At 47.9% G+C, this 27511-nt stretch overlaps 2 protein-coding genes and 1 pseudogene across 11 annotated transcripts in view; 2 read left to right on the top strand and 1 right to left on the bottom strand.

The window, feature by feature from the left end:
* DNAH10 (dynein axonemal heavy chain 10) overlaps nucleotides 1-10722 on the top strand; it is a 183860-nt gene extending 173138 nt beyond the window's left edge. For 3 of the 8 annotated variants that reach the window (XM_037816529.1, XM_037816528.1, XM_037816526.1), the window contains 12 exons: nucleotides 311-465; nucleotides 1513-1696; nucleotides 2771-2971; nucleotides 4089-4298; nucleotides 4480-4575; nucleotides 5311-5482; nucleotides 5909-6040; nucleotides 6224-6435; nucleotides 6530-6697; nucleotides 8303-8483; nucleotides 9597-9742; nucleotides 10307-10722. In XM_037816529.1, coding sequence (XP_037672457.1) covers nucleotides 311-465; nucleotides 1513-1696; nucleotides 2771-2971; nucleotides 4089-4298; nucleotides 4480-4575; nucleotides 5311-5482; nucleotides 5909-6040; nucleotides 6224-6435; nucleotides 6530-6697; nucleotides 8303-8483; nucleotides 9597-9742; nucleotides 10307-10453 — 2004 coding nt within the window. In that variant the 3' untranslated portion in view covers nucleotides 10454-10722. Of the gene's footprint in view, nucleotides 1-310; nucleotides 466-1512; nucleotides 1697-1929; nucleotides 2545-2770; nucleotides 2972-4088; nucleotides 4299-4479; nucleotides 4576-5310; nucleotides 5483-5908; nucleotides 6041-6223; nucleotides 6436-6529; nucleotides 6698-8302; nucleotides 8484-9596; nucleotides 9743-10306 lie in introns of those variants that run through there. The other 5 variants (XM_037816527.1, XM_037816532.1, XR_005213945.1 and 2 more) reach the window with 4 other exon arrangements.
* A 785-nt stretch (nucleotides 10723-11507) lies between these two features.
* The window catches only part of CCDC92 (coiled-coil domain containing 92), a 39588-nt gene continuing 23584 nt past the window's right edge, over nucleotides 11508-27511 (bottom strand). For all 3 annotated transcript variants that reach the window (XM_037816586.1, XM_037816588.1, XM_037816587.1), the window contains exons 2-4: nucleotides 18404-18550; nucleotides 17663-17704; nucleotides 11508-12860 (exon numbers count right to left, since the gene is read on the bottom strand). In XM_037816586.1, coding sequence (XP_037672514.1) covers nucleotides 12085-12860; nucleotides 17663-17704; nucleotides 18404-18533 — 948 coding nt within the window. In that variant the 5' untranslated portion in view covers nucleotides 18534-18550 and the 3' untranslated portion in view covers nucleotides 11508-12084. The remainder of the gene's footprint in view (nucleotides 12861-17662; nucleotides 17705-18403; nucleotides 18551-27511) is intronic.
* On the top strand, nucleotides 18586-20519 carry LOC119519270 (annotated as a pseudogene).

Raw genomic sequence — 27511 nt, 5'->3', positions numbered from 1 at the left:
GTCTATCCATCTATCCATTGAACCAATCACTCATCCATCCAAGAAATATTTATTGAGCATTTTCTCACGCTGAACCAGGTCCCTTGATGGGCTCTGGAGATGCAACAGTGAATAAGATTCAGCCCTCCCTTCCTGAACTTCATAGTTTTGGGGACATAGAGAACAACAGGGCCAACCAGAAGTAGCCCTAAGGTTTCTACATCTACAGATTCTTATCCCTTTACAGTGGCGTTTTGGCACTTTCACATCAAAATGGGGTCTCTGTCATTTCTGAGTTGATGCCACAATGAATGTTCTTTGCTCTTCCTAGTGGTATGACCTGGATTCGCTTGAGCAATTTCCATTCCCCTTGGATTATGATAAAAACATCACCCATTTCCAGAAGTTGCTTATTTTGCGCTGCTTCCGTGTGGATCGGGTATATCGGGCAGTGACTGATTATGTGACTGTAACGATGGGAGAGAAGTGAGTGAGCTGTTTGGGTTTGCCTGAACCTCTTTGCGGGGTAGAACATGGGCTGTCGTGCCCCCCAGATGCACAGACAGCAGTGGCTGCCAGCTCCCAAAAGCATTGCCATGGCCCTTCAGTGGGCGTTGTGTGCTGGCCACCCTAGGGCAGCACCAGCCAAGAGAAGTGCAATGTGAGCCATGTTAAAGTAAAAAGAAATGGTAAAATTAGTTTAATAACATATTATTGAACTCAAGATATTAAAAATAGTATCATTTCAGCATATAGTCAATATATTTAATATTCTTCTTTTTGTGTATTAAGTCTTCAAAACCCTGTGTAAGTCACACTCACAGCACTTCTCAATTTGGACTAGCCACATGTCAAGGGCTCAACAGCCAGTGGCTAGTGGCTACCATATTGGACAAAGTAGCTCTAGAATCACACATGAAGGTAAACAGATGATTGGGGTTGCAAACTTAAGTATGCCTTCATGGTGGGCAGGTGCTGGAAATGAGTGAATCGGGCTGGGCGGGGATTGTGGCAAACTGGAGCAGCCAAATCCAGATCCCCACCGGGGCACCACCCCTCAGCTGCTCTCATTGACGCCACAGTGGCCACGTCCTCCCATTCTTAGGAAGAAGCTAGCAATTTTGATTTTTTTTATGTGAAATTTCCCTATTTTATGTGTTGGCAACTATTTTTTAACGTGGGCCATTCAGGACTGGTCTATGAAGCTGTCAGTGTGAAACTTCTGGGTTTTGAGCCCAAGGCTAGTGTCAGGAGCCAAGCCAAGGCATCCAGCTCAGGGCAAATCCACTGAACCCAACACACAAGTACCGAGCTGCTCTGGAAGGAGGCAGAAAGGTCTCTCCTGTTCAGAAGTTTAGGGTTCAGTGTGGGAGACGCGTGTGTCGGTGGATTCTAAAACCAGGAAAGCCGGGCAAAGGGCTTTTAAAGCCAGAGGGTTCTGGAGGCCTGGAGGAGAGAGAGCTGATTAGAATGGCCCGCTGGCCCTGAGGCCACCCTTGGGGGAGGGGAATTCTGATTTTTTTCTGTCACCAGGTACGTGCAGCCCCCAATGATCAGCTTCGAAGCCATTTTTGAGCAGAGCACTCCAGCTTCACCCATTGTTTTCATCCTGAGTCCGGGCTCCGACCCTGCCAGTGATCTTATGAAGTTAGCTGAGCGAAGTGGCTTTGGAGGAAACCGCCTCAAATTCCTTGCCATGGGCCAAGGTCAAGAAAAGGTAATTTATCTTTGGAAGGAACGGGCTCTAAAGGGGAACTCCGTGGCCTCTGATGGGATTAGTTCACCTTCGGTTCTAAGCTCAGAGTGTTGCCCCACACAGAAGCCAGATGCATTTCTGATCTACAGAGCAGTAATCGAAGGCTAGAACACAAAAGTATTAATCATAACAGCAGTTCTAGATGTGAGATTCTATGATTTCACAGCCTTGCACCCTCACTGCTGTTTCCAAAGCTCTTCCGTGTACCGTCATCATCACCCTCGGTCCTTGCAGTGGCCGCACTGCAGATCAGGGTTATCGGGACCCCAGTCGCCTGGTCAAGGAGGCAGTGGAGAGGCTGAGAGCAGGATCATGTGGGACAGGCCTGCAGGCTTTCTTGTCCACAGCCTGGCCTCTCTGAACCATGTGTCACTCCCTGTTAGAACTTGCTGCGCAAGGAAGAGCCTGTGCTGGTCAGTGCAGTGCTCACACACGGGCTGTGGGGTCGGGGGCGCCGAGCCCGGCCGGGCTGTGCTGTGAACCCCAGGAGGCCCTGGGCAAATCCTCGGCTGCTGGAAGCCACATGCTTGTGCTGGATCACCCGTAGGCACACCACGGGCACCGGCGAGGGAGGGCCATCTCCCCCAGATCTCAAAACCTGAGAGAGGCTGTTGTAATTTCAGCACTCACGTAAGTGTTAAATCATTTCAAAAGCCAAGATTTTATTTGAGGGTTTCATTTGCTTTCACTTCATGGTCATCCTCCACACACAGGGCCCTTGAAGATCTTAAGATGGCCAGGACAGCATCCGCCGCCTGCTGCTTCACGGGGCGGTCAGGGTGCAGGGAGGAGAGCAGTCGGAGCGCTCAGGCCGAAGGTGACCGGGAGAGCACAGTGTGGTCGCCACAGCCCCGCAGACGTGGGCGGCCCCGGTGGAACGCGAACCGGTTGTTCCCTGCAGGCTCCCTTCAGGCTCCTGATCACCCGCTGGAGTGGGCACTGCTGTTCTTTGGGCTTGGAGTGCGGCCCCCGGAGAGCACAGGGCTGGGGGGCTTGGAGACACCAGCTCTTCTCCTTTCCCTCCTCTCGGTGCAGGTGGCCCTGCAGCTGCTGGAGACAGCAGTGGCTCGTGGGCAGTGGCTGATGCTGCAGAACTGCCACCTCCTGGTCAAGTGGCTGAAAGATCTGGAGAAGTCCCTGGAGAGGATCAACAAGCCTCACCCAGACTTTCGCCTGTGGCTCACCACGGACCCCACCAAGGGCTTTCCCATTGGGATTCTGCAGAAGTCCTTAAAGGTCTGGCTCCAGGCAGACACCACATACCGAAACTTGGTTACGTTTCCAGGATCATTGCTGTTCTGTGTGTGCCTGAGTGTGCATTTAGAAATAAACTTCAGGATACAGTTGAAACTTCCTGGGCACCTGCATGAGTTTCCTAGGGCTGCTATAGCAAATTACCACATACTGGGTAACTTGAAACAATAGAAATTCATTCTCTCACAGTTCTGGAGGCCAGGAGCCTGAAATCGGGGTATCAGGAAGGTTGGTTCCTTGTGGAAGCTCTAAGGGAGAATCTGTCCCATGTCTCTCTCCCAGCTTCCGGTGGTTGCCAGCGATCCTTGGTGCTCCGTGGCTTGTAGATGCATCCCTCTAGGCTCTGCCTCTGTCTTCACGTGGCCTTCTTCTCTGCGGTTATAATGGGTTTAGGACCCACCCTAATTCAGGATGACCTCATCTTAACTTGATGACATCTGCAAACGCCCTATTTCCAAATAAGGTCACAGTCACTGGTTCTGGGTGGACATGGATTTGGGGGGGGGTGGTAAGCCATTCAATCTAGTACAGACCCCCTTCCCCATCCCATGTCTCTCCTGCTCTGTAAAGATAACCGCTCTCCTGTATAGCTACTTCATTATTCCAGCCATGTCTTCACCGTTTTTGTGTGTAACCATAACAACATCTAGATTAGCATCCACATATTTCACATTACTAACCCGTCTCTCTGATGATAGGCCCACCCATAGCCTGCCAGACTTTAGTGGTTATGTGCAGAAATTTCAAGTGATTTACATGCCTCATTTAATTTGTTCTTCAGAGAATTCTTCTGGAAAGAGTTTTCCTTCTCTTTCTCTCTCTCATTTTTACATTCGAGGCTCCCGAGGTTCAGCGAGAGGTTATAAGAACCTTCTCAGGTTCAGCTGACAAGCAATTGGCAGAGCTAGGATTAAATCTAGTTCTTTAACTTCCTCATCTGTGCCCCAAACAAGAGACTTTTGCTATTAGGGGAACAAGAAATGTTGCTACATAAAGATGAAGGACAAGCCAAGACGTCTGCACTCTTTTTTACACTCTCCAAAGCTGTCCTTAAGGGTCTGCAATTTCCAATGTGATTTGTTTTCCTTTCTTCCGGCAGGTTGTCACAGAGCCACCCAACGGACTGAAACTCAACATGAGAGCAACTTACTTCAAGATCTCCAGTGAAGCCCTAGAGCAGTGTCCGCACCCTGCCTTTAAGTCCCTGGTCTACGTGCTGGCCTTCTTCCACGCTGTGGTGCAGGAAAGAAGAAAGTTCGGGAAGATCGGATGGAATGTGTATTACGACTTCAACGAGTCTGACTTCCAGGTTAAAACACACTGCTACCACCTTGCTCTCTCGGAAAACCTCTTCCTTAGCAGTCCTGTTTCATCCCTGACTTTTCTCCCAAGATTCAGTGATACAGAGTTCTTGCTGTCTGTATTTTTAGAAAAGAGAATGCGAATAACTGTAGGTTTGAGTATAACCACGCTGTTCCTCCTCCTTTAAGGTCTGCATGGAAATTCTGAATACGTACTTAACAAAAGCCTTCCAGCAAAATGACCCGAGGATCCCGTGGGGCAGCCTCAAGTACCTGATCGGAGAGGTACCGGTGTCTTGGGGCCCTTCTGCAGCTGCCTCCTGGGGCTGGAGTTGGGCTGTGGCTGGTGCCCTTTCCCATGTTCTCGAGGGCCCTCAGGCGAACTCCCTCCGGCTCCTGCTCCCTTCCACAGGCTCTGTGAACTCCTCCCGCTCATCACCCCGTTGTTCCTTGTCCTAAGTGAGCTCTGTTCACATGGAGGTCCCCTGAAGCTGGACCCATCAACCCGGGGGCTCCTGCTGGGTGTCCTCGGGGACACACCAGCAGAGCCTCCCTCCCGCTGCCAGCCCGGGGGTCCACACAGAGCTCACAGGCAGACTTTCCCCAGTGGCCTGTACATTGTTCAGACAGTTAACATCACCAATTCCATAGACAAATGTGGCTGCTGGCTTCTTCAGTTGTTCTGTTTGGCTGTTTGTTTGTTACTTGGTGGAGGTGAGGGGGCAGATTTTGCAAATTGCAAACTGGTTCCCAACACTTCAGGAGAGTGCTCATCAGGCCGGGCACTATCCCTTCACTATCAGCTACAGTCTGATTTTGTGAACAGGCCCTCTTGTACACATTGGGCCAGAGGGTTATGTGAGTCGACATGGTTTGAGCTGCCCAGTGGCCGGGCCAGCAGGACTCTTCCCAGGCTTCACTTGGTCTTAACCCTGGGCGATTCCTCTGGGCCCCTGGGGCATCCGGGTGGACATAGTAGGTCTCAAGTTCCTGGCCAGCTCTCACCAAGCATAATTTCAGGTCATGTATGGAGGACGGGCCATTGACAGCTTCGACCGGCGCATCCTGACCATCTACATGGATGAGTACCTGGGAGATTTCATTTTCGATACTTTCCAACCATTCCACTTCTTCCAGAACAAAGAAGTGGACTATAAAATCCCCCTGGGTGATGTCAAGGAAAACTTTGTTGGTGAGGTTTCTCAGACATCAAAACCTGATTTTAAAGATTCTCTAAGTGAGACCATACATTTCAACTGTCTTGTTTTCTGCAGTTGGCATGATAGCTCTTCTGACCGACCCTCTCCTGGTGGGACTCCTTGGCTGGTTAAGCCTTTTAGGTGGCCCAGCAGGCTATTCTTAGTCTTAGTGCTGATAGAGATAGCTCAGATTTCTTGTCCTGGAATGATGGAAAATACACTAGATTCCACTGTGGAAGGGCACGATGGTCCTGGGGAACTCACTGAGCCACATCCATAAAAGACAAACATGCAGCTAGATTGGGGGAGGTGGAGAATTTTTATTTACCAACATGCTACCCACGAGGCAATGGAACTTAGCTTTGCATGTCTGGGGATTTTGAGGCTGTGAGCTCTCTTTTTGTTCTCTGTGATTGTAGAAGCCATTGAAGCCCTTCCACTTGCCAACACCCCTGAAGTGTTTGGTCTTCATTCCAATGCTGAGATTGGATATTACACTCAGGCAGCTCGAGCCATGTGGGGTCACCTTCTAGAACTGCAGCCTCAGACAGGTAAAGCCTATTCCCACGCATTTTGTTAACTTGTTGAGGGCCTAATGTTGGCCCAGTGTGCTACTGTCTTGTTCTTATCATTTCCCACATTGCTCTGATGCTTTTCTGAGAACCAGAAGGCTTGGAATGTTCTGGTCCTCTGCTCAGATACTTTGCTTTCTCTAAAATGTGTCCCATTTTTAGGGGAATCCAGCACTGGCATCAGCCGTGATGATTACCTCGGCCACGTGGCCAAGGACATAGAAAACAAGATGCCCAAAGTCTTTGACTTGGACCAGGTCAGGAAGAACCTTGGCATGGGAATCTCCCCCACCTCGGTGGTCCTCTTACAGGAGCTAGAACGCTTCAACAAGCTTGTGATACGCATGTCCAGGTCTCTGGTTGAACTTCAAAGGGTGAGGCAGTTTTTAACATGCAGATTACTGCTTAGCTGTAATAATTAGTTTTTTTGACATAGTCTTGATTGATTTCTTTTGATTCTGTAAATAGGCCTTGGCTGGAGAAGTTGGCATGAGCAGTGAGTTAGATGACATAGCCAGATCTCTTTTTGTGGGACACATCCCTAACATCTGGAGAAAGCTTGCCCCTGACACCTTAAAGACTCTTGGAAATTGGATGGTCTACTTCCTGCGGCGGTTCAGTCAGTACACGTCATGGGTCAGTAAAAGGCAGCGGCCTCTGTGGGTTCACGGGTCAATCTGTACTCCCTCGGACCACCTCCCGACCCCGTCTCTGTTCCTCAGTAGTAACCTCTGTAACAGTTCATTGGATATTCTAGAAATAGTGTCTGATTCTACTAGCATATCTGTATCTTTTTTTTCTTTTCTTTTTAAGATTTAGAAGCCTACTCTTCACATCTTGATTTATTCATCAAAGAGTATATTTTGGCAATTGTTCAATCTTAGTACATAGAAGTCTACTTACTTCTTTTTAGGGTCTTCCATTTTACAGATACTCCATATCCTTCCCCTATTATGGACATTTAGGTGATTACTGATGGTTTTTGTTGTTGTTGTTTTGCTAGTATAAACAACCTTCTTGAGCACATTTTCCCCCCTCTTTTTATAAATTAGAGAAGTTCTGGATGTATAGAACAATCATGCATAAAATACAAGATTCCCTTACCACCCCACTACCAACACCCTGCATTGGTTGGATCATTTGTTACAATTGATGATGGCACATTTTTATAATTGTTCTATTAATTAAAGTCCATGATTTAACTTCGGGCTCACTGTTTGGGAAGTGTAGTTCCATGAATTTTTTTTTAAAATTTTATTCTGTTACCATATATACAATCTAACATTTCTCCTTTTAACCATACTCAGATATGTATTTTGGTGCTGTTAATCGCATTCACGTTGCTGTGCTACCATCACCACCATCCATTACCAAAACATTTCCATCATTCCAAATAGGAACTCTGTGCATTTTAACCTTAACTTCCCATTCCCTACCCCCAACCCAGCGCCTGGTAACCTGTATTCTAGTTTTTCACTCTGTTAATTTGCTTATTCTAATTATTTCATATCAGTGAGATGAGACAAACTTTGTTCTTCTCTGTCAGACTTATTTCACTCAACATCTTCAAGATTCATCCATGTTGTTGCAGGCATCAGAACTCCACTCCTTTTCAGGGCTGAATAGCATTCCCTTGTATACATCCATCACATTTTGTTATCCTCTCATCAGTTGATAGGCACTTGGATTGTTTCCATCTTTTGGCAATTGTGAATAATGCTGCTATGAACTTCGGTGTGCAAGTATCTGTTTGAGTCTCTGCTTTCAATTCTTTTGGATGTATACCTAGTAGTGGAATTGCTGGGTTATGTGGTAGTTCTGTACTTAATCTGTGTTTGCCTATGTTGTATATATTTTTCCTAGCTTGTTATAAGTCTTTTCACTTTGTTGATGGTATTTTTTCCATAGAAAAGTTTTAAGTTTTTACATAACCAAATTTATCAATCTTTTCTTTTATGGCTTCTAGGTTTTGTATTCCCCACTCTAAGATATGAAAAAATTCATTTCAGATTTGATCTGGTACTTTCATGGTTTTATTTTTTTATATCTTAATCTTTGATCCATTTGGAATTTGGTGATCTAGCTTGTTTTTGTCAAATGGGCTGCTGGTTGTTTCAGCACCGTCTTTTCTCTGTTATGGCAAAACATGTCTTTTATCATAAACTGAATTTCTATCGTCAGCTTTGTCCCTGGAATCTGATGATGTCTCAGACTTCCATCAGTTGCCCTCCCTCTCTCCAGGTCACTGAGGGTGAGCCCAGTGTGATGTGGCTCTCAGGGCTGCACATCCCAGAATCCTACCTCACAGCCCTGGTGCAGGCAACCTGTCGGAGGAATGGCTGGCCGCTGGACCGCTCCACCTTGTTCACGCAGGTGACCAAGTTCCAGGATGCAGATGAAGTGAATGAGCGAGCAGGACAAGGTAAGGTCTGCTCACTGTGGATTCACGGCCTGTCCTCTAGGGTTTCCCTCTCTGAGACATCCCAATTCAGAGGGGCTGGACATGCATGGACCAAAATGGGCCAGGCCATGCTCTGGTCAGACTGATGCAAACACCTGATGTGGTTGTGACTTGACAGCTCTGAGAGGGAATAAATAAGTTTCTCTTTCAGTTTCTCCATTGAGACCTGGGATTGATGCCAGGGGAGGCCTGAATCACGTTCATTCCACTAGTTGGTGGGAAATGAGGTCCTAGATCAGAATGAGCTCTTTCAAAGAAATAGATCACCAGGTGCCATGGGAGCCAGAGAAGAGTATGAACTAACTTGGATGGAACCATTAAATTATTCTTCATCTCCAAGTCCCTGAGATGTTGGTTATTGACTATACAAATTATAGCTGGAAACCACTGACCCCTCAGGGCCTTGTCATCTTAGAGGCCATTTATCTGCAAGGGACAAAAACCCTATTGAGCTTAAGAAGAGGGTTTTTATGGTGAGGATTCAGGCAACCTCTTGGTCCCAGCTGTGTAGGTCCAGCTGGATGGCAGAGTAACTGGCAAGTGGCCAGACTGCCTTTCTTTCTGTGGCCAAATGGTTTCCCTCTTCTCTGCATGTCTGCTATGCTTGCCTCCCCACACACCACTTTCTCTGTACGACTTCTGCTCTCTGCTCCCCAATCATTTTGGTTTATAGGGGATTTGAAGTTGCCATGGTGCCAACTCTAACCCTGAGTGCCCAAGGTGGTCTGATGGTCTGTGTGCCCTTGATGCCACATTCTTTGGGGAGAGGATCAGACGGGCCCAGCTGGGGAGATGGTGCCCCTCGTCCACTTAGCTGTGGCTGTGAGGGAGAGACATGCGGTCTGTGGAGTGTCCCGTGTTGGCTATGGGTGGGTCATGTCCTCTGGAAGGGAATGTGGGCAGGGCAAAAATGACGGCCACCTCTTATGGAAAAAGGCCCGGACTGTCCTTGGTTCCTCTGGGGAAGGAGAGTCAGTTCCTTTGATTGTTGGATACGTAGGTCTGACAGAGCTTTTTCACAAGCACAGTTACAGATGCCTGTTTGAATCCCAGTTTTCTTTCTGGTATCTCTAGGGTGCTTTGTCTCAGGACTGTACCTTGAAGGTGCTGACTGGGACATAGAAAGAGGATGTCTTATCAAGAGCAAACCCAAGGTGCTTGTTGTCGACCTGCCAGTTCTGAAGATTATTCCCATCGAAGCGCATCGCCTCAAGTTGCAGGTTAAAGGCAAACCCCTGTGCTCATCCCCCCACCTCTCTTACACCTGTGTCTTCTGACCCTGGTTCTAGATGAGGTGGTTTCAGATAGTCCTGCCTTTGAAGAGGGGCTCCTTACCTTTATGGATCGGGGTAGCCTTTGAGACTGATGAACACACTCCCTGGGAAAATGCATATGTGCACCTGCATGAACACTGTTCTTCCAAAGGAAGCACAGCTTCAAGTTTAGAACCTGTGGACTAGACTAACGTTAGGAGAGACTCCCTCCTTTCTTGTGAAATTCCGTGGGAACTGCTTGCATCATGAGGTAGTTACACTTGGTGTGGTCAGCAGGTGCCTCCTGTGTGGCTTGGCCAGGACGCACTTCTAATGAGCGTCAGAGTGAAGCCCTGTGCAGGTTAAGTTAGCTCAGGATTGCCCCAGGAGGCCTTGGCCGCACGTATGGTCTCAGATGCAGCCTTGCACGAGGGCCCGCTGCAGGCTGAGCACTAGATGCAGCCTTCGCCCCGCTGCAGTGCTGCGCTTTCTCCTCTCTCCCCGGAGGTCTCACTCACCTATCCTTTGCAGAATACCTTCCGGACTCCTGTCTACACCACCTCCATGAGAAGGAACGCCATGGGTGTTGGCTTGGTGTTTGAAGCTGATCTCTTTACCACGAGGCACATTTCTCACTGGGTGTTGCAAGGAGTCTGCCTCACCTTGAATTCTGATTAGCAATTTGGGCAAAAAATACTGGATTTGGAATTCTAGGTCTGTGGCTGGTGCTGGGAATTCATGAAGAAGATCAAGTCTGCTGTCATTTCCTGGGTGGCTCAAAGCCCACATGCATAAATGTGTGCAGACAGGAGGGGCACTGACGCTGACTTGCCTCTAATGTGCAATCAGCAGCTTTCCATATAAACTAACTAGAATGGTGTTTTTTTTAACTATTTTTTTCTTTTAGGATTCTGTGTATTCATAAAGATAATACTAGAGCATTTTAAGATGTGTTGAGTTTTCTTTTCCTTCTCAGAGGAAGTACTTGATTAAGCAAAGTGCCTGGTATGTCATTGGCGAAACTGAGAATCCTAATGTAAATTTCCAAGGGCACGATCTGACGGTGTGTTTCGACAGATGCCTCCTTTTTGGAAGCACTATCTGCTCAGGTGTGGGGCAGCGGGCTGGGCCGGGGACGCTGGGCACAGAGCAGAGGTGGTCAGACTCGGCAGCAGCCACTTTCCCTTCCTGGGGTCTCTGGTCTCTTGGCCTTGGGCTGCCAGGGCAGGGCACTGGGGAGGCTGTTGAGCTTTGTGTTTCATTCCCTGCTTGAGCTCCCTACCCCCGCCTTCCTGGGTCTGTGTGGGGTAGGGCAGCAGAGTTAGAATCAGCAGGACCAGTGGCTTCCGGGCATCGTTCCTTCCGTGCACCATGAGGGCAGCCTGGGTCCAGGCCCAGCTGCCGGCAGAGTTGATGGCTTTACTCGTAAGGGAGGGGCAGGGCTGAGCACCAGCAGGGCAAAAAGGCAGACACCAGCCACAGGCAAAAGTAGCTTTTACGAGAACCTCTGAAGGGTAGAACATTCTAAGGAGAAGCTCTGGGCCATGAGATATGGCTGGGACCCCCATCCAGGAAGGGAAACCACTGCTCCCAGGGGGCGGCCGAGCTCCAGGGAGGTGCTCTGGGCAGGAACGCACCGCGGCACTGCTCAGAACCGACTTCCCTTCCTCCCACAGTCTCCTCCCAGGCCCTCCCTCGGAGGGTTTAATAAAAGACACAAAACAGAAAGAAGGCAGGTTTAGAAAATAAATTTTGTTGGGATCTTGAACATTTTGGAGAAAACTAACAAAAAAAAAAATATGAACACACACATTCAGGTCATGTTGATGTGAAGAGTAACGTCATTTAGTTCCTGTGACGTACACAGACGGCACTCGGGTACCAGGGCGCCCTGGGAGGGGCTGCTCCCTATGGGCCGCCCCGGGGACCAGAGGAGAAAAGGTATTGGGGTTGATATGAGTTGCTCCGACTGTCTAATTAGGCGTGTTGCTATCTGATTTTGTTAATATTAAGTAGTGATGCAGCCTGCAGCCTGTGCATTTGGATTACACAGAGTAGGATCAGAAGCAAGCATTTCAGTACACAGGTATTTGGCCACAGCAATTAGTAAATACATGTTCTGCACTGGGGACAGGATCATATTTTGGTGTCAGTGAAAGGGCAAGAGGAGCAGGAGGAGAATAATCTGTTGACAGGTCTGAAAAAACTTGGCCTGCATGGGAACCGAAACGAAAGGTGTGGGTGAGTCTGTCCTGGCCGTGGTCGCAGTGCACTGCCAGCGGGAGGTTCAGGGGCGCCTGGGCCAGGCCTCACACAGCTCTGTCCGCCCCTGGGTGCTTCCTCACGACCTTCCCTCCATTCACCTGGTCGACCGCCAGCGTCTCCACCTCGGGCTGCGCCTGCGGCGGGGTGACGTGGTGGATGCGGTGGGCCACCCCGACGTGGGCCTTGTGCTGCTTCTCGTGTGCTGGGCTGTGCTGCTCGCTGGTGCCGCGGTCGGAAGCGATGGGGGGAATGACCAGAGGCCTCTCCTTGATGAGGTGGACCTCGGCTGAATCCCTGGCCAGCAAGAACGGGGTGGGGTCAGGCATAGCATCCACTGGTTCACGCAAAAGTAGTTTCCGGCTCTCAGCCCCAAATCTGTAGACCTCTTCAAATTCTGGGTGCAGAGGAGCCGAGAGGCTCTTTTTCATCCGGCGGCGAGGCGTCTCGGGCAGCTTGTCTTTGGGGGGCGCTGGCTTGTAGCTGGCCAGCACGGGACTCCCGGACGGGCTGGCGTCCGAGGTCCCGCTGGAGCTCAGGAGCTTCTTCCTGGCGGCGTGCAGCTGGGCGGTCAGGTAGGCAATGGTGCCCGCGCGCTGCTCCAGCTCGCTGGACAGCATGTTCAGCTTATGGCTTTTCACCTTCAGCTCCTCCAAGTACTTCTTCTCCCTCTCTTTGATGGTGTTCTCCAGCACCGTGATCATTGCATTTTTCTGCTCCAGTTCTTTTAACAATTCATTATTTTCATTTTCCTTGAATTTCAGCTGGGCTTCCAGTTCTTCGCATCTTTTCTTTAGTTCACTGCTTCTAGAATTTCCATCTCCTAGAAGAATAAGGAACTGGATTAAGAAGCCACCAAGATTGAGCCATCAGCACTTGGAGGCAGAAAGACCTGGCCAGGGGGGCGGGGGCCCTGCCTCTCTGCAGAGGAGGGGAAGGGTGGTCCCATGCGGGGCGTGAGTGTGAGGAAGAGGGTGCTCAAAGGCCACAGGGGAGGCAGGGTTGAGGGTGGCTAAGCTCTAACCCCCATGCAATGGCAGGGAAACACGGCCCTTCACCTCACCACCCCCATTTCCTCTCTCGTCCCTGAAGGGTGGGAGATCAAATGGTCTCAGAAGCCTCTTCCAGCTCTCAGTTTTCTGGCCTGTTGCATAAAAGAATATCTCAAAGTTTTTCAAATGCTGAAGTTAAAACAGGAAATTTCAGACTATTAGACCTCACCAAATACTTAGGATTAAACTGTTAGCAAATCTACTTGTCTGCTCAGAAAATGCTTATCAAATGCCCACTACGTTCCGGCTCTTTTCTGAAAAGCAAGTGTAAAAGACGTGTCTGTCTAAAGTACAACCCTGGCAGTGCAGAGGAGATGAGGGCTGGGCTCCCGCTTGCCTCTGAGGCAGTCTCTTCTCCCATTCTCCTGTCTGCTGCTCCGACAGGCTCCCGGGGGCTGTGCTCCCCACTTTCCGGGCGTCTCCTTGCCCGTAAGAGCAGATGGGGCAGTCCTAGCCTCTGTGTACCGCCACCCGTGCTTGCCCAACTCCTTCAGCAAATGTCAGCACTGCCTTAGCTTCCCTGCACTACTTGTGGCCTCAGGACCATGTCTCGGACCACTTCTCAGCCTCCCCCTTGCTGGTGGCACCTAGCGTCACGTGCAGGCCACCACCCTGCCTGTCCTTGCCTTGCCTCCCAGAAAGTGGAATGGGCTGTTCTCCCCACACCCTTCCCTGCTGATCTGGTACCCTCGCCTAGAATGTCAGTTCCTGAATCTGCCTCTTGGGTACCAATTCTACAATCAGAGTGTGAGTATCTGCTCTTCTCCCACGTCTTTAATGTCCCAACTGGATTGAACCTAGAGATACCACTTGCATCCCTGGCCATCCTCCTCCCTTATGGTGCACGCCTCACTGCGTTCCCGTGGCCTTCCCTGTCAGCCAGGCTGTCTACGCAGCTCCTCTCTGGTCTTCGTGTCTCCAAAGTTGCCCCTTTCAATCCATCCTGTATTTTGGAAGATTGGGTACCACTCTAAATATTTTATTCCCATGTTCAAAAATGGCTCCTCATTGCCTAATAAAATCCAAACTGCCAGACTCTTCTTCCATTGCCCTTCTTGATCTGTCCCTAGTATTATGGTTCTTCTGCTCCCACATAAACCCTAAGCTTCCACCACTCTCTGCCAGGCCGCCTGCTTTTGGCCTTTCCTTACTGAAACCTCCACCTTAACCTCACTTTCAGGCCTATGTGTCCAATATCCTTGAATTACACTCCATGCCCCAGGGCCCGGCCACAGGGCCACAGTCTGCTGGATGTCTCGCCTGACCTTCTGCTGCCTTCCTAGGGCTTTTGTCTGTTCTCACTCCTGGTATTTGCCCCACCCGCCTGAGGCAGCAGCTTCAACGACGCATACTGTCTGCCAGACTGAGCTTTTCAAGGCCCTGCAGACGAGTTGACTTGTTTTGTACACGGTGCCTTGCACATACAAACTCATGGCAGGTGAAATTATTGTTTTTAAAATGTGTACACATGTGTGTAATGTCAGTAAACGATTTCCCTAGACAGGATGCAGGAAAGGCTATTTACAAGGAGGGCTTCTGGTGGTCTTTTTTTGTTTTTGTTTTTGTTTTTTGCCAAAAAGAAAAACAATGGCTTCTGAAATGCAGCTTCAGAGACAGTGACAGATACAAAGAAGCACATGGCTCTAACACCAACTCTGAGACCCAGGAGCCTGGCCACTGGGCTAAGCCCTGCTGCTTGGAAGGCTGACTTTCCACACCTCCTTTTCGTCCCATAGAGACTGCAGGACAGCGAGACGTCTCTGCAGGTCCGCAGCAGGCCTTTGCCTCCTTCACGGGAGGTCTGTGACTGTTCCAGTTTGCTAATGCTGCCATTATGCAAAATACCAGAAATGGATTGACTTTTATAAAGGGGGTCTATCTGGCTACAAATTTACAGTCTGAAGGCCATGAAAATGTCCAAATTAAGGCATCAACATGAGTTGGCCTTAAGAAAGGCCATTGGCATCCAGAAAACCTCTTGTCAGCTGGGAAGGCACATGGCTGACATCTGCTGATCCCGGGTTGTGTTCCAGCTCCCCTCTCAGCTCCTGTGCGTTCTTCAAAATGTTGCTCTTGGGATGTTTTGTCCTCTCTTAGCTTCTCTGGAGTAAACTCTGGGCTAGCAACAGCAAAAGTCTGCTTTCAACAGCTGTTTTCAAAATGTCTCTCTCAGCTGCTCTCCAAAATGTCACTGTCAGCTGCTCCGAGGTCCTTCTGTTTATGAGCTCTTTTATAGGAGTCCAGTGATTAAATCAAGACCCACCCTGAATGGGCAGGATCCATATGTCCATGGAAATAATCCAATCAGATGTTTCACCCACAGCTGGGTGGGTCGCATCTCCATGGAAACAATCCAAGGATTCCAACCTAATCAGCACTAATACATCTGCCCCCACAAGACTGCATTAAAGAATATGGCATTGGGGGGACATAATACATCCAAACTGGCACAGTGACCAAAGACTTTCATCCACCCCCCAGCCAGACATGGACATCTTTCCCCAGGCAGTGCTGCAAAGGGCTGACGTCTGGAAGATTGGAGAACAAGAGTCCCTGAGCTGTAAGCCCTGTGAAGGGCAGCTGAATGGGGCTGTCCATGAAGGCAGGAAGGCCCTGGTGGTTGGGATGGGAGCTAGCCTTTGTGGGCACCTTTCAGATGAGGACGCAGGCTCAGGGAAGTTAAACAATTTGCCAAAGACCACAGGGCTTCTCAGAGGTGGTGGAGATCTGAATCCAGGACTCCCTAATGCTCAAGCCAGAGCTCTTTTTGGTTGTACAGTCCTAGGAGAGGCCATACTTTGGCAGCCATCATCATTTCTTGAAAATAATTTTAGCTGTGCTGCTTTCTCCTCTCAGAATACAGCCCAGGCCACGGACTAATGTTTACTGGCCTCTGATTTAGTTGGTGCTATGACTGACGCCTCCTTCCGTTGACTCTAGAAAGCTGCTTTTTGGAGATTATCATTCTCATGAATTGGCACTTCCTATCTGCCAATTTCTCAGCCTCCTATAGGAAGCTCCACTCCATCTCCTCCTCCACAAACTCCCCCTCCTCCTAGGATTTTCAGTCTTTCACCAGATACAATCCCGGTGAAAGATGGGTGTGAGTCGAGCTGGCCAGCACAAGTGCTCCTCCTCGCCTGCAGCAGCATTTCCCAAGCTTGCCTGAGCATCAGATCACTGCAGCACATTCTACACATACAGAGTCCCAGGCCCCATCCCAGACACTGGTGGTCAGAACCTCCAGGGGAGGGAATCTGGGAGTCTGTATCTTTAACCAGTGTCCCTAGAGAGTCTTAGGACTGGGCGAGTTGTGGGTGCCCTAATGCATAGATGGTTGCCAATGTGAGGGCTGTCAGGGGTGGGACATTGGAAATCAGAGTGAGAACCCTGGGCGGAGAGGTCCCAGGTCAAGAATCATGTTTCTTCAGATTAGCATGTGCTGAGAGGGGAGAAGGAGTCAGGGCACTCCATTTCCCATGATACAGATAACTTTTCCAAAGGCTTAGGTTACGGCAGGGGTGAGGGGTGGGGAGTCGGGTGTCCCTGTGTTCAGGTTGAAATCCTGTTTTCCTGAATTCCCAGAGCCCAGCTCCTGGCCCCGGGGGCTGCTGAGGAGGCTCCTGGCATCCTCTGCAGAGAGACTCTTGAAATTAGGGTCCTCTGCTGCAGCCTGGCAATGCTTGATGGTGCCTCCTCGACCACCCACAGTCAAAAAGATGCCTTGGCTCCTGAAAGGAGCACTTAGGAGACTGTAATATGAGTAACACAAAAGGTAAAGTCTGTACTTGGTAATATACTAAAACTTGATGGAAATGGTCCATGTCTTTTATAAGGAATCAGATACTCTCGTGAATAATAACTGCCATTGTGAAACCTACTTAGAAACAGGCATCTTGACTCTAACACCTACTCTGCGTTTCCTAAGTGCCCCGTGCTCTGGGGAGCAGGTGGTTTCAGAGGCCTCAGAGCTCCCGAGAAGGCCCGTTTCTCTCTCTTGTGCATGGCCTGCGCCAGGCTGACATCCTTTGGGGACCCCGAGTCTCGGGATTCTGGTCAGGGGGAGTGTTTCTGGGGCTGCAGGCCTCCGGGGGGTGGTCTGGTGGTCGGTCACTCACTCGGCTGGTCTTCAGAGAGCACCTGTCCTGGGTCAGGCCCTGCACTAAGCACTGGGACATAGAGGCAGCAGGGCCACTCTGCCAAGACCTGCTCCTTCTCCTCTTTCTTTTTTGGTTTTAAATCACATCTGTTTTTATTTCCTGATTACAGAAGGAGCACAGTCATTGTAGAAAAATCAGGCAATCCAGAAGAGCATATAGAAGACATTACAAATACATGTTATCAGTCAAGACAAAATAATATCATTCACCACTCCCCTGCCCCCCATGCCCCACTGAGAACCACTTGTAACACCTAAGGCTACACACTTCCTTCCCGTCTGTTTTTGGTGAGATCTGGCCATATTCATTGCAAAGGTATTTTCTTCTACGTGTGTAACTTGAAAACAAATGGCACCAGCATACACCACAGAAGGAACAAGACCATCATTAACTTTTGGGGAGAGAGTTCTTACCTGTCTGTTCTGAACTTTTGAGGGTCAGCTCATATGTTAAATCTAAAAAGCAGATAATATACATTAATTTTGTATGATTATAGTGCATTTCAAAATCTTCATCAGCTCTGAAAATGCAGACAGTATTCTAATTAGCCAGCTAGTCCTGCCCAGAAAGGTCAGGCTTTGGGCACTATTCGAGGCAAGTGTGAGGACAGCAGAAGGTATCAGTGGCTAGTATACTTCCTAGAGTTAAGAAGGGACCTGCCTTTCCCCCCAGATCCCCTTGCCCATCCTCCCAGAACACATTCCAACAATCCAAAGTCACTGAGCAGCTTGCTCTGTATATTACACACGCTGCATGTTGGTCACCCAAATGCTTACAAGTTCCAAAATGCATTGTAAATTGTAACCATTTATTTTGATCTTTTAATCCCCAGCATGCCCAAGAAAATGCTTCAGAGCTTTATGCTCAGTGTATTTCAACTATGCAGTGAGTTTGAGATAAGGTATTCGAATGGACTGCCAGCCACAATAGGGGTTTAAACACGTCATATTGGGAGCAGAGAAGAATTAGAAAACAATAAAATCCCACTTCTCACTCTTCACCTGGAAAAACTGGCACAGCTTCTGATCCAGCCACAGTCTGAAACTGTCCTTATAACAGATTCTGCTTTGCTCTACCAGCTGTTAGCAGGCCCCAGGACCCTGGTAAGTCCTGTCCAGGTGGGGCCCCCATGGGCTATCGGGGCCCCACGGTACCTGTGCAGTGTTGCTGCAGTCGCCTGATCTCCGCATGCAGCCCCTTGAGTGTGCTGGCATGTTCCCGCTGAAGGAACAACAGGTTCTTCTGTGCACTGTGCAACTGGTTCTCCAGATTTGTGGCTGCCATGCTGACTTCCAGATGACCTGTGGGAAACAGACCCCGGTCACTGTCCCTGACGATGAGAGTCACAGGTCAGTAGGCTGAGCAAGGAAGATGCCCACCTCTTGCCCTACTTGGCTCTGTGGGCTTCAGCTCTGGGTGTGGAGATGAACATCTTCCACGCTAAAGCTGGAAGGAAATGGATGGGGCTGGGGGCTGGAGGCCTGCCAGCACGAGGGCTGCATTCACAGCTGCTACAGTGAGACCCAGCCTCCCTTTACTGAGCACTCACCGTGAGCCAGGTGTACAGGGTGGCTGCCTTCACCCTCTCAGGGCTGGACTCTGATTCTCCAGCACCTAGTACCATGCCTGGCACACTAGTGAGTTATGAACAGTACAAGTTCACTTCACCTTACCGATGAGGAAACAGGCTCAGAGAGGTTAATTAATGAACCTGGGGGCCACACAGTAAGTATAGAGCGTGGAATCAAATCCAGCACTCCCTGATTCCAATCCTAGTCTCGTCCTACGCCACCAAACTTCAGCATACTGTGACCAAAATAGCTCTTGAAAGAACACCCTGACAAGGTGAGCACTGGATGCTTCCTCACTGGAAAGCCTGGTGTCTGGGCAAGGGGATGAACGTGCCCTCTGAATGGCAACTAGAGCCGGCCAGAGCAAGGAGAAGAGAGAGATGTGCAGAATTCCAGAGGGAAGCCCCATGACTTTCATGGAGCTGAGAGGGGCCTCAAATCCTTCTTGTGAACCTTCCAAGAACATACTGTGCAGGGCCATGTAGTGGTTGCAGAGGTCTGGAGCTGGTGTCCCCCAGATCCCCATACCCACCCCTGCAGCTATGGCCATCAGGTGCTCACTCAGGGCCTCAGATTCCCTGCCTTTACTGGAACTCAGAAAATGTGGTAAAATCAACCTGACTTTCTGGAAAAGCTACCAGAGAAATTCAAGATGCCTTGCACAGCACTGAAAAATGCAAAAGACAAAACAGGGATTATTTGCTTATAAATACAGAGCTTCAGGGTATATTTATCCTAATTTTCTGTGCCAAAGAACCTTCCCTAAAGGAAACACCACCTCTCAAAAAGTTTCCAGTATGCAGTACACTGCTAGGAAGGCACAAGGAGAAGATTCTGGAGATCACAACACAGCCATGCTGTCTCCACTTAAGACAGCACCAATCGTTTGTTATTTCTAAGACCAGCGACACACGTGCACACTAGCTCTGGAGCTAAGAATAGTTAATGATTGGAACTTGACATTTTCATTATACAGAAAAAGCTTTGTGTGACCTCCTCAGGTGAAGAGGCCACAGGCCTCACTCCCAAAGAAAGTTAAAAAATGCATAGAGGACTCGTAGGCACATGTTTGAACAACCAGGAATCTCTTTCAACATGGTTCAGAACAACTCCGCAAATAAGATGACTGCACCAAATTCACAGTGGATCAATTGAAAATCCTCATTGACACTTTCAACCAAAAACCTTATGTGGGTTATACTACCAAACAAAAACTTGCTTTAGAAATTGACTCTGAAGAGTCTAGAATCCAGATTTGGTTTCAGAATCAAAGAGCTCAAAACTCATTCCAGAGAAGAACAGAAACTGAGCAGGCTTCAGAATCAAGTCACAGGTAAGACCCCCTACAGAGATTCAAGATGGAGAAGCCAGGTGGTGCCATCCCTCTGATACCTCTTCCCGATTATGCATTCTCATCAAGGTGTTCCATAACAACCCCTACCCTGGGATTGATTCCGGAGAACAACTTGCCAAAGAAATTGGGGTTCCAGAGTCAAGAGTCCAAATTTGGTTTCAAAACCAAAGATCTAGAATCCTTGTCCAGAGAAAAACAGAACCTGATGAGATCTTAGAACAAATACAAGACAAGGGACGAAGTCTCTGAGATGAGAGAGTTCAAGGCAAGGAAGTGACACAAAATATCACCAACCTTACTAGCAATTGTTTTATTTCTCTAGAACAAGACACAGAAACTAGTTGAGTGTATCTGATATCATCCTGAGCCCCAAACCTTTCTCACTCTTCGTGGGAATGCACCCTTCCTCTGAGACTGCAGGTTGAGCACTCTGGAAATGGTAAGCAAGACCTGAGGAGGCAGAGATGGGTCCAGGAGGCACTTCAGAGCGCTCCTGACTCAGCCTGGATCTAGAGTTCAGCAGAGCTGAGGACAGTTAAAACAAAATGAATAACTATCATTACATAATCATCGTAGTAATAACTGATTCAGGCAAAAATCATCAGTATATGTAAAAATCTCAAAGTGAATGTTTTATGAAGAACAAGCTATATATTGTCTCAAAGAATCTACCCACGGATTACATATTAATTACAAATGAAAACTAGTAAGTTTGCAGTGGAGAAACCTAACGGACTCCACCTTAACCAAGTGCTAGAAATTGACTTTACCAATGATAATACAGACTGACATGAGGTGCCTCCTGAAATGAAGCATCTAGAGAAGACACAATATCCCTTTTGTGTTATTACTGCCCAAGTTGCTCATGCTTAATTTGATCATAAGGTAACACCAGACAAGCAAAACTGAGTGACATTCTACGAAGTCACAGACCTGTACTCTTCAACAACGGAATGAATAATTGCAACAAGGATGGAGAGAAAGTATGCTAACTCAGGAAGTCTCCCGAAGAGTTACTTCTCTATGTGGCATGTGCTACCATTTATATGGGGAAAGGACACAAATTCAGCGACCTGTTTATGTCTAAAATTTCTCTCCAAAGTTGCTCAAGAGTCTGGTAAGTTTAGTTATCTCTTGGGAAGGGAGGTGGAAAATAGAGGCGGAAAACAGAACTGTTTTTTCACTTTAATATATATATATTTACTTGTACCAAATGGTCAACTCAAAATTTCTCATTTTAACCATTTTCAAGTATACAATTCTTTAGCATTAATTCTATTCACAATAATGTGCTACCATCACTAATATCCATTACCTCAACTTTTTCATCACCTCAAACAGAAACTGTGCACCCATAAAGAAATAACTTCCCGTTCCCCTCACTCTCCAGCTCTCCCTTCCTGCTGCCATGGCCTCTGGTAACCTGTAATCTACTATCTGTCTCTATGAAGTTTGCTTATTATAGGTATTTCATATAAACGAGATCACACAATTATAAAAAAATGCGGAGAGGGAAATAAAGTGTGCCAGAAGAAGCCTGAGAATGGGAGTGGACAAGGACAATGACACTCCTGACAAAAGCACAGGATAGAGAAGACAAAAAGGACATTTCATGAGGGAAAAATGGCAAGTGGAAGGAGGGACTAATAGGAAACAGAGAAAGTGCAGCTCTTGGTGGGAGCTGGTATACCTCATTATAGGAAGGAGTTCGGCAAAGGGAATCAGAAGCCTTAGAATTTAGCATCCTTCTGACTTAGCAATTTCATTTCTAGGAATCTACCAAAGGGAAATAATTACCTTTGTGTGAAAGATGTAGCTATAAGAATGGTCATTACAGTGCAAGTTACAGTGGAAAAGAAAACAAACTAAAAATCCAGTAACAGGGAACTGTTTAAATAAATTACAGTTATTATTTCTATGAAACAACAGATTCCTCTCCACTGCTGCACCCCAATAGTGAGGTCTGAGGCTTTATGATGACAGGCTGCTGATTCCCACGGAAACAGCAACATAGAGAATTGTAAGAAGATGCGGATTAGGTTGAATCATCACTTTTTCATTCCCAAGCCAGAAAATCAATGTTTGTGCCTCTAAAATTAACACGTCACTAATGAGTTAATGACACTGCTTGGGGTGGCAGCAGCAGCGGGGCGCCCTGGCAATCAGAGTCCAGGAGTTTTAGCCCAGGCCTTCCGCTCCACGTAAAATCCGGGTGGCAGATCATGCCAGTGTTGACTTCCCGTCAAACTGGGCTCTACTCAGCAGAGCTGTGAGTAGCCTTCTGGCAGGAGTAATAAAAGATGTTTTTGTCCCTGAAATCATCTTTATGCTATAACCACAAACCTTCCTTGTACAGGGCCCCCGGGCCAGATACTAATTTCTAAATGGATGGCTCAGGAGCAGCAGCCCAAGGCTCATGATTCGGTCGCAGCCGGGACCTCTGCAGAAATGAGGCGCTTTGCCAGGAACTTGGGCTTGAGACAGTCAAGAGCACACCACTGAGTGCCTGGTCCCTGCTTGCCAAAGGGGCCCCCAGAGGCCATCACGGAGACACTTACCCCAGGACTGAGGCCCTTTGGGACAGTGCTGCTACTGCTCAGGGGCCCAGCTGGACACAAGCAACGAGATCGCCAACAGGGTCAGGGGACTGGCAGGCCGGTTCAAGTTCATGACTCAGAAAGGATTAGAAGGAAAAAAGCCAAGTCTTTTCTTGCTGGTCCTGCCTCCTGTACCAACTGATAACACACGCTGGATTTGTGGTCCTATGAAAAATGGCTTGACTTCAGCCCATTTTCTAAGGTCAGATTTCAGAAACTCAATAAACGTTTGCAGAGGTCTCTTGTCAAACAGAGGCAGCATACACATATGACTACATTAATTTTTTTTGTTAGGCTAAAAAGAGCACAATTACAGGATTTCTGAAGAGTAATTTAGCTTAAAAGTCAGGTCCTTTCAATGTTGGTGCTTTGTAACCCCTCACCCAGCAGTGTGGTGGTATTCATTCCCCATCGCAGGCATCCCGCCTCCCTCGGGATTTCATCTGCAAGTCCCACAGTTCCCAAGATCCAAATACAGTTCGGTTGGCTTGTGGCCTGGGGAGGCTGCTGGTGACCTCAACGAAGGCAGCTTCAGCAAGGGCAAGGGCAGGTGGGGAAAGGTGAAGAGCCCATGCGAGCTGTGGGCAGGCACTGCCTTCTCACCTGGCTCCTCACAAAGCAGAACACTTGAAAGCTGAACAGCCACAACAACTGAAGGAAAAACCCAGGTTTGCGTCTTGATCTTTTACAGAGATGCCAGCATTGTATTTTTCCTTAGCAACTCTGAAGAGTTCACTCCAGTTCAATTTCATCATCTCACCTGAAACGTTAATTTCCAGGCTGTAAAATGAGTTCTGGAAGTGTGGACCGGCGATGAGATGCCTTGCTGTTACATTACAAGGACAGACAAGTCTGAGCTTCTGCCATTAATGGAAAAAGCAGAGCCCATATTTTAGGTCCTCGACACTGCAGAGAACAATTTTAACTTGACCCAGAACTTTGCAGGTCTAGAATGATGAACAAACGGCTCTGGGAATCCAGTGGGATCCCTCTCAGTAACAGCTGTCCCCATCTGCCCAGGTGCACACCCTGGGAGTCGTTCTTGACCAGCATCTCGCCCACTCACATTTTCAACCCATCACCAGGTGCTGCTGATCCTACTTCAAAAATATTTCTCAAACCCATTCACTTTTCTCCATCTCCAATGCATAAGCTACCATCAGCCCTTGTCCAGGTCATTGCCAATACACCTCACTCTGTTCACTCTTACCTCCTCCATTCCATTCTCCACATAGTAGCCAGAGTGATTTTTTTGTTTCAAAAACACGAGACTGCTTAAAAACCTTCAGTGTGCTCCCCTGCCCTGTGACTGTCTGGCCCTGCCCACTCCCCCGTACCCGTTTTCTCCAGGGCTCCTCCTCTGTCCAGCGCACTCGGGCCTCTCTCCTCCTGCCTTTCCTGTGTGCTGACATTCGCTGATCCTTAGGCCTCAGCTTCAGTTCCCTTCCTCCCGGGAGCCCTCCACACCACCAAGCCAGGCAAGGTCAAGCACTGCCACAGGCCAGCACTTCGCAGCTCCATCCACAATTTGAATTAACTGTCTCTGTGACTGTATGTAGGTGTGAGCACGCCCCACCCCCATTTCTGTCTCACCCACACACAACCACAGGCTTGTCCCTGCTCCATCCTAAGCCCTCCACACAGTGCCTGGCACACGGGAAGCCTCAGGTGCTTGTCTGTAGATGCAGGTGTAGCACCAGAGGGGCCTGAGGCCTTCAAGTGAAAGATGCTGTTTCTGGGCACTTCCCACTAGATGCTTAATTTACATGCATGCCTTGCTCAAAGAAAATGTGACATACTAAAATATACTAAAATTTCCAGACAATTCCATACAATGCCGATAGTGCAAAATGAGGTGTGCCTATTTGTGAAAAGAAATATTTGCTTCTACAATTTACTATAGGTGACAGGGAGGAGAGGTTAGAGACCCTGGGGAAAAAGATGTAACTTCATTTCCCACCCCACCCCAATCATAATGTGATAATAAGTTTTATTTGTAACAAATTTCGATGTGATTTAAGTAAGTATTTACATTCCAACTGCCTCAGTGAATCTGCTACTTTGAATTGTTATACATCTGTAGGAAAATTAATCTATTGTGGTAACTGCAGAAATCAAATGTATCCTTGAAACTGCCCACTGTCACGGGCGCCTGTCTGGAGGAGGGGCAACCCTGGGAGAGCAGGAGGGTGTGATCACATATTGTACAGAGTTGGCAGGTGAGCTACCGTGGCACAGGTTTGAAGCTCTGATAGTAGGGAGATGAGGCTTTTTCAACCCTGTAATTTTTCACTTGACTGGTAGCTTCCCCATCTTCATTCTCTTTCTTGACATAAAAGGCTCTAAAGAGTAGAAGCCACTGGTGCAGGGGCATTTTTTAGCCGTTAGGATATACATGAACAACGTATGTCTCTTAGGTCCTAGCAAACAAATCACATTTCCAATGACAACAAAATCACTAAATTATTTTCTCATCAACACAAAAAGATAACATTATTGCTGACTTCCTGAGGACCCAAAAGAGTTGCTGCACTTTAAAGGAAGGTGATGTTTTCCTTTCTCATCCTTAGCTATTGATGACATGTAATTGCTGAAATGATTTATCCCTTCCACTAAGTTGACATGAGTCAGAGCTCACAAAGCATACCATTTAGGCCAAGGAGACACAAGTGACGGAGGCAGATAATCTGGAGAAACAGAATTGTTCCAAAGAGGCTTACTTCAGTATCTCTAAGATGCTTTTGGAGTCATAGACATGAAACAGCATTTCTGACCCATCCCTAAAAGGGTCAGAGTGATGGATGAAGATAAAAGTGCATGGCATCCACCACGATGAATAATTCATCCCAACTGAGTAAAGTCGTTCACCCCATCTCACTTGTGTGTCAGGCAGGAATGGAGGGCAACATTCACAGCACACGGCTTGCAAAATATTGCACGTTCCATGTCAAAAGGGCATACGCTGCAAACTGTGGGCTCTTTATATTACAGCTTTTCTGTCTTGAGGTAATCCAATTTTGTTTCTAAGCGTTGCTGGGAGCCATCAGCAATTTTACAGTTATTTGCTGAACCAAAGGCAGCACTGCCTGGACAATGGTCCTTTTCTCCCCTCTGAGATGCTGGCCTGTAGCTGGAGATAACGGGGTTCCCAGTGATTGTCATTCCCAGGGCCCAGCCAGCAGCCAGGGCAGGCCCCACACTGGGGAATGCACACAGCTTTGCTAGTTTTCTCCTTGGAGAACTAAGCAGAAGTGATGGCAACATGTGCCACAAAGGTAGAAGACCCGGGAAGAAGGCCTGGAGGAAATGTTACCTTGATTATGAGTTGGAGGTAAAGCCACATCTACATTTTTCTGAGGTAAATTTAGTAAGTATTAAATTTCTGTTAATTTTCCGTTCACCCTACATGTTTAGAAAATCAACACTTGAAAAAGGCTTGCATTCCAAATTCTGTAGAAATAGGCCAATTCCAAGACAGTTTCCCCACCCCACCCCACCCCCAGAGCCGGAAGGAATACTAACAACATTTCCTGGTGAAGACCAGCTTTTCACAAAGGTTCTGGGAGCTTTCAAGTCCACTGAGACTGCTCTGTGAGAGCACAAGGACAAATGGCCTGTCAACAAGCTTCAGCATAACTCTCATCCCAATACAAAAGTAATGTCCTTTCCTCTCTTTAAGCACATTAATGTATAAATGATGACATAGTAATTTTATTTACGGACCATCTTTATTTGTAGGAGCACAAAGTGCTTTCCAATCACTTAGGTCATTTGTTCCCCCAATGCCCCACTATGGTGGACTGAATCATGTACTCCAGTTTTGACATGTTTTTGGTCTTAGTCCGCATTCTGGTGGTATGAACCCATTGTAAATAAAATCTCTTCAAAACGTTACTTCACTTAAGGTTGGCCCCACTGAATCAGGTTGGGCTTGAATCTGGATTACTGGAGTCCTTAATAAGCAGAATGAAAGTCAGACGGAGAAAGAAGCCATGGGTGCAGCCAGAAGCTGGAAGTCAACAGAATCCAGAAGAGAAAGGGGGAGATGCTGCCATGTTGCCATGTGAAGGAAAAGCCAGAGACCCCAAAGATTGCCAACCAGCTAAAACATACCAACCCAAAGAGGAAGCAAGCTTTCTAGCCTCTGAAATCCTGAGCCAAACAATTCCTGTTGTTAAACCAACCTATTGTAGGGCATTTGTTTTAGCAGCCTGAAAACTAACCCCCTGAGGAAAAACAGGAAAATATCCTAGCACACAGAGAAAATATAAATCATAAGTCAAGAAATGCTGCATCTGAGCCTTGCATCTTCTCTCAGCTCTGAAGCTCAGTGGGTGACAATCTCAAGGGCTGGGGTAGACTTAATTTTATGCAGAAATCCAGATGTTTTCCAAAATGTATATGTCAAATCTCTAATACTCTAAAAGTCAACAGGAAAAATAAAGATACTACAAACCACTGAACTCTTATCCAGAAAGGCCCTGAGGCTAGCAATGTGACAGGCTTTGGGGCAGTGCTGGTCAGACAGGCAAGGTCCATCACACCTCTACGGCTGACATCAGGAAGTCATACAATCCCAAAGGCACTCCTGTCAGACACTGCAAAAAAAGGCTCACAGACAAGTCTTCCTTTTAACACCAGCAAAATTTTCCAGGAAGTTAAAAAAAGTGGGGTGAGGGTCGGGAGTTCTGGTCGGCCTAGGCCAAGCTCTTCTTCTCTAAGCCCAGAGCTGGTGGGAGC

The sequence above is a fragment of the Choloepus didactylus genome, chromosome 23 (assembly GCF_015220235.1).
Source record: "Choloepus didactylus isolate mChoDid1 chromosome 23, mChoDid1.pri, whole genome shotgun sequence".
Taxonomy (NCBI): domain Eukaryota; kingdom Metazoa; phylum Chordata; class Mammalia; order Pilosa; family Megalonychidae; genus Choloepus; species Choloepus didactylus.
This window is presented reverse-complemented; position numbering and strand designations above follow the sequence as displayed.